Genomic DNA, 6,229 nt, shown 5'->3' with positions numbered 1-6,229 from the left:
TGGGCAGCCCAAGGAAGGTGGTGAGGGTAAACTCTTCCCAAGACATGACCAGCCAGTAGAGGCTGTGGACACCAAACTTGGTGGTGAAGTAGACATCCCCTCTCAGATAACTGTAGAAGCTGGACAGCAGCTGGCAGCTGGAGATGATGGATATCCATGCTGCGCCAACGCAGAAGTTCTTCGTGTACCCAAAGAAATAAAAGGCAAATAAAAGGGGAGCGACAGTATCGCAGATGTTGCCTAGGGCCATTGGCTCGGCATACTTTGTGTTCTTTTTCTTTTCTTCCCCAATGGCCTTGGAAGAGCCCTTCTGTGCTGACCCCAGTAGCAAGACATTGAAGAGAGGATGCCCAAAGCCTGGAAGGACGTACCGTTGTGTGATGCCCTTGAACAGGAGAGCCACCGCTCCATACAGCCCACACATGACAATGACAAGCTCAATGACACCTGACACTACCAGGGCCCACTGGCCAAATAGGGCAACTGCTTCAAACACCAGGGCAAGAGCGATGGCCCCAAATATGAAAGGCATGATGTAGTTGACCGTGGCCGAGCAGAAGGAGAGGATAAAGGAAATGGAAATGTAGGCCACCAGCCCGGCCACCGCACTTTGGCTGGCAGAGAGGTGGGCCGTGCTGGTGGGCAGGAGGTGGCTGGAATTCCCTGAGGGCAGCGTTGTGTTCTGCAAGGAGGGGTAACTGGCTGCAATGATGCGCGTAGCCCCGTAGCTACTCCACAGAGAGGAGAAGGTGAGAAAGGCTGCACCTCCGAGGTGGTCATACTTCCGGAAGGCAAGAAATCCTGCAAGGAGCTGGACGAAGCCTCCAATCAGGACGAGGTGGACACCTGAGGGACACACGAAGAGGTCAGGTAGGAAGCAAGACACAAAAAGGCTTGAGCTGCATCTCCAAGCTCTGGGGGACACCCCACCTCTGGTCGCACAGCCTTCTTGTCACCAACCCTATGGCCCCTGTCTTCCCCTCTCTTCCCACATTTATGGCAAATTTCTGTGCTGAGCCTTGGTGTGTACCCACTGGTGGTGGCCACTGTGGCCCTTGGTGTGGTGAGCAGGTCCAGGAGCGGTTTGGATCTATGAAAGTAGCGGAATGGCACACAAAAGGTTTGAACCAGATTTCTGGCAGAGTTGCTGGGGAAGGAGGGGCAGCCATCCTAGGGAGCACACAGACCTTCTGTACATTGGAGAAAGCCCACGTTTCCCCACCTGTCCCACCAGCGCTGTCCATTGGCCCATGGGGATGACTCTCCAAGAGTCTGGTCAGGGAAAGTTCACCTCGGACAGGCAGCCCCAGCATCCTCCATGAGGAGCATCACCCACCTGCAAGGATGTCCTCTGCTGCCTGTGGCCTGAGGCCGGTGTGCGCCACGGCGAAGTTCTGCAGGCAGAGGAGGAAGGCGCTGACCACGTTCGCGAGGAGCCCCAACACCGCCGGCTCGCTGTAGAAGACGGCCGCGAAACCTGCCGCGCTCGCCATGGCCCTTCCAGACAAAACAAAGAGTGTCGGCGGTCGCCCCCACAACCTCACCGTCGTCGGCGTCTAGACCAGCGCTGCTGTGGCTCGGCGCTCGGCCAGCCTTCAGAGCCGTGCCCCTGCTCCGAGGAGGGAGGAACTGGTGACAGGCTCAGGTGTTTCCATAGTGCCTCCCCACTCGTTGCTCCAGACAAAGGCTCAATTCAAAGCCGAACTTTAGGTGCCTACTTTCCGGAGTCCTATCCAGAAAAAACACACGCAACCTATTTAGGCTACGAGGATTTCTGGCAAAAACATGTTGAGGTGCCCCAAAGCGCTGCAGGTGGTGGTGATGGTTCCTGCCCCCTCTTCTCCAGGCTGCTGGAGATGGAGAGCAATGAATAGCATAACACAAACGAACAAACATTCAGACGAAACCCACAAGGTATTTTTGAGCCATTCCAGGACATTTCTTATCCACTGTTACAGACAAACAGGCAGGCACGACGCACACATACACAGTCTCCCTTCCAGATGGAATTTTCCAGCTCCATCCCTTTCTCGAAGCCCCAGTGACTAAATAGTCTATTTTCAAACCCTTCATATTTCTACCATTAACTCGTCTATTTGCAGGCAGCCCCCACATTTCCATTCCTCTGCACTCCTGGGTACCATGAGCTGGAGTTTGCTCTCTGGAGGTTTTTGTTAGGAAACAAAGATGAAAATAAACCCGCAATGTTCTTGTTATTTTGGTATTTTTGGAACATTTTATGACCTAAAGGAGCTGGAAAAGGAGAAAGTGAGGTATTCTGTTCTCAGCTATTCCAAAAAAACCTTTTGGAAAAGAAAGGAAAGCATGCGGCACTACTGTTGATATGGGAAGCGAGGAGGAGTGAGGGAGCACCACCCAGAGCAGAAGTGGCTTTGTGAATATTAATGAACCTAAATCCCAGCGTCTGCTCTTAGGCGCCCAGTATTCCTGGGCAGGCAAACAGTTTTGCAGACATTGATGGCCTCTGGACTCCTTTTCTTCCATTAAACCCCCCATGTTTTCCTTCTCTCCCTTTATTCCAAAGGATGTAATTTTCACAAAAATGAAGGATAAATTGGCTCCTAACAGCTCTGAACTGATTCAGCAGCTTCAAATCTCATGAAATGGGGAAAGGGTAAAAACTGTCCAGTGAACCTCGGGGGACAATTAATTCCTTTGATTATTCGGTTGTGCTAAAGGGTGGGGGGTTGGCTCAAAGGGACGCACCAAATCGCAGTTCGGGGCAGGAGTGCTCTCGTTTAACATCAAACATCTCTATAAAGCACTGACTTGAAGGGGGTCCTGGGGGGCGATGCACCCCTAGGAAGAGCTGAGCAGCTACCGGCGGAGTCCATGACACTGCCTGTCTGGTTTGTTTTTTTTTTAATGACATTCAGATATAAATAAGTAGTTTGGTTTAAATGGTTATACTTGGAGGCGCGCCACAATATTAAGTTCCTCCAGATGTTTCATTCTGGAATAGCTCGGACAGTGGCTTTCGAGGCATGCTGCAACAAGCCCCTGTTTTGAGTCGGTCTCTGGTGGAGGATGAGGTGGGTTTTCTGGAGGAAGATGGGCTGGCCAGGTGACTGCTTGGCTCGCAGAAGTGGTTTCCAATTTGCCAAGGCTCGCTTTGTTGGTGGTCCCTGTCTACCCAGCTGCGTGAGCGGCTTTAGAGGCTGCGACATGCAGCGTGGGTTTGTGAAGGGACAACAGCTCCCAGGGCTGGTCCCCTCTGCTTGCAGAGCTGCCCTTTGTAGGACGTCCGAGAGGAGGGGAAAAGAAATGCCAGCACACGCTGCATCGGGCTGTGGAGCTGCGGCAGGCAGGGGGAGGACGTGAGAGGATTTAGACCAAGATATGGAAAAGGAGGAGGATGGAGGAGCTTGCCGTGGGAGGAGAAGGTTTTGGGGTTGGAAACAGCCACAGACCTGCTCTGCCCGCACCTCCCCGCAGCACCCCCCCCCACGCTGCAGACACGGGCTTGGTCTCCCTGTCCCAAGACCATTGCAGCATTTGTGCGTTGCCTCCCCTCCTCTCTTTCACGCACCATAAGGCCACACCAAATAACTGACCCCCTCCCGTTGTGCCCTCAGGAGCCGCAGCACAAGTAACGCCGTGGGCTGCGCCAAGACCTGGAGGAACAAGGGGCTGCTTGGAAACCCTCAGAGGTGTGTTCCCGTTCAAAGCGTGCCCGAGCCTTGTTTGTCCCTAGGGTAAAACCCCTGACCGCCGCTGTCGCTGCCCGCTTCATACAGCTGCTGCCTCCGGTGCTCCAAAGGACCCATTTCTCCGTGTGCACTACGGAAAATGGATAATGCGACGCCTCTGCTCCCCGCTCCGTGCAACACAGCAAGGAGGGGTCTCCTGCCAAGCCTTTCCTTTGAGCTGAAGTCTGCAAGCTGGGCATCCTCCGTCGGGGCTGATGCAAAATAGCTCCTTGGGTAGAGATTGCGCAGGCGGCGCGGGGGCAGAGGAGCAGACGGCCGGTCCCTTCCTACGGCGTGGGGTTAGCAGCTCTCTGCACACACGGGGTGCCAGCCAGCACAACCACTGCCCAGGAAACTGTGAGGATGGGGACCTCCCTGCGGTGAGGAGGGACCTGGGGCACTGCCAGGCCTCTCAGAGAGCTGGCTTTACCGAATGGGGTCATCCTTCCCTTGCGCAAATCCCGCACGCAGCGAGGCCAAAGCCAAAGCCACCCCCTCACTCACCCAACCGCCTCCGTCTTCTTTCCTTTCCTTGCCTCCCCCTCCCACCCTTGCGCAAATCCCGCACGCAGCGAGGCCAAAGCCAAAGCCACCCCCTCACTCACCCAACCGCCTCCGTCTTCTTTCCTTTCCTTGCCTCCCCCTCCCATTCCTCAGCCTGGGGTTTGCAGACATGGCTTGCGAGGTCCTCCCTCCATCCTGGCTCTTCTCCCCTCAGCATGACCCCCCAGCCACGCTCACGTGGTCAGCGTCCCGGCTGGGCTGCAGCCTTGGGACACCTTTGCCTTTATACTTGCAATAACTTCCCTTCACCCCTTCCAGAAAAGGTCCTTCCCCTCTGCACCCCCTTTCCAGCTTGCTCTTACACCCGGGCTTTGCAGGCATCACCGCGTGCATCTTCTGGCATCTGCTGCCTGTCACAAGGCATTACATTGTCGGAGCTTATTCCCCCAGTGGCATTTTGCGATAAGTTCTCCATCCCACCTTATTAATGGTAACAACTGTTTATATAGCTCTGCGAAAATACCGTGTCCCTCCAGATAAACGCGCTACGAGAAGGAAGCGCAATTCTTTTAGGCTGAGCTGAGCAAGCAGCAAGATTAACAGCTGGAATAGCTATCCTGGCTCTGCCCTCGTGAAAACCAGCGCCCAGCGTCCTGAGATGCATTGCTGTGTGGCCAAGGGGCTGCCTGGCACTTAGCAGAAAATTCGGGCTGGTTTTAAATGCAAGGTGTATCGCACCAGGCTGTTCTTCTGCACAGAATAACGTGCAGCAGGTTTAAACGGCCCCAGGCTGCACTGCTGGGCAAAGCACAGAGCCATGGCATCCCCCCAAAGTCCAAACCTTCATTCGGGAGCGAAGGGTCCCCATGGCTCCCGGAAGCTACCGACTTCACGTCCGCACTAACATTTCAATGAACCGGCAACATCGCAGAGCTGAGTATTTAGGAGGAGGAGAGCTATGAGAAGGTTCAGCCCGATGCCAACCCCCTGCACGTATTCAAGAAAAGCATCAAAGAAAAACCACCGATGCCATGCTTCTCCCTCTGCAGCTTGGATTACCTGGTTTGGTGACACTTCAGCCCAATGGGAGGATGCTCTTGTCCCTCTCATTTCCTGGTAAGTACCAGTTTTATAGTCCTCCTCCGTAGGAGGAGCCTGGAGCCTCTTGCTTCACACATTGGCACCTGGGGCATTTTGGAGACAGGAATTTCCTTGAACTTTGTCAGTTATTGTCCTAAATAATTTTTTTTATTTCCTGAAACCCGGGGGGGGGTTCCCTTCTGTTCAGCAGAAAAATACCACCCCCCCCTCATCTATTCCCCCCACCCTCTCAGTCCCCAGAGGCTGATGTCATCACACTTGAAATTCGGTTGCAAAAAAACAAAAAGCAAATTGCCTTTCCGAAGCATATATAAACCCTGACAGCAAGGCACCTTGCAGACGGACACCTCTCCCATCCCCGGGATAGAGCAGTGCCGAGCCGGGGATTCCGCAGCGGTGACAGCCACCAGCATGGTCTACGTAACCTTACAGGTAACTGCTGCCTCACACACAGAACCCATCACCCGTCTCTGATCTTGCTCCTTTTTCACTTTAAGGAGGTAACGTCGTTGTCCGGGTGGCTCCTCACCAGGTCGGAACTGTCGTGACATTAAATGGGCACCTGCCCCAGTGCTAAGAGCGCCGGATGGTTTTCACAGAGCCTTTATTCGGAGCCGCTAACCCGTTCCTCCCGTGCCTGTTGCTTGTACGCGTCCCAGACGTGTTTTGTACCGTGCCATGGCGGGGGGGTGTTGTTGCTGGGATGTGCTGGGTGGGTTTTTTATTCCTCAGGTCCGCTCCGAGCTGGTTCTGCTCGCAGCCGTAGGAGGATTTCATGGTAGGTCTGCAAAGGCTGTGCTGCCCTGTGCCGCTTTATTTCCCTGGCTATTCTTGGCACCCCTGCTGGACTGAGCTCTGGAAAACTTCTTTTTTTTTTTTTTTTTTTTTTTTACCCCCCTTAAAAACCGTGTCTT

General features: G+C 54.1%; 1 protein-coding gene across 1 annotated transcript in view; it reads left to right on the top strand.

Moving 5' to 3' along the window:
- The first annotated feature begins 3,005 nt into the window (after positions 1 to 3,005).
- LOC104127973 (cis-aconitate decarboxylase) overlaps positions 3,006 to 6,229 on the top strand; it is a 13,689-nt gene continuing 10,465 nt past the window's right edge. Inside the window, exons 1-2 of the mRNA XM_035896155.1 lie at positions 3,006 to 3,085; positions 3,597 to 3,610. Coding sequence (XP_035752048.1) covers positions 3,006 to 3,085; positions 3,597 to 3,610 — 94 coding nt within the window. The remainder of the gene's footprint in view (positions 3,086 to 3,596; positions 3,611 to 6,229) is intronic.

Source organism: Egretta garzetta, unplaced genomic scaffold (genome assembly GCF_000687185.1).
Source record: "Egretta garzetta isolate BGI_Z169 unplaced genomic scaffold, ASM68718v1 scaffold226, whole genome shotgun sequence".
Taxonomy (NCBI): domain Eukaryota; kingdom Metazoa; phylum Chordata; class Aves; order Pelecaniformes; family Ardeidae; genus Egretta; species Egretta garzetta.
The sequence above is the reverse complement of the archived record's forward strand: the minus strand, read 5'-3'. Positions and strand labels throughout refer to the sequence as shown.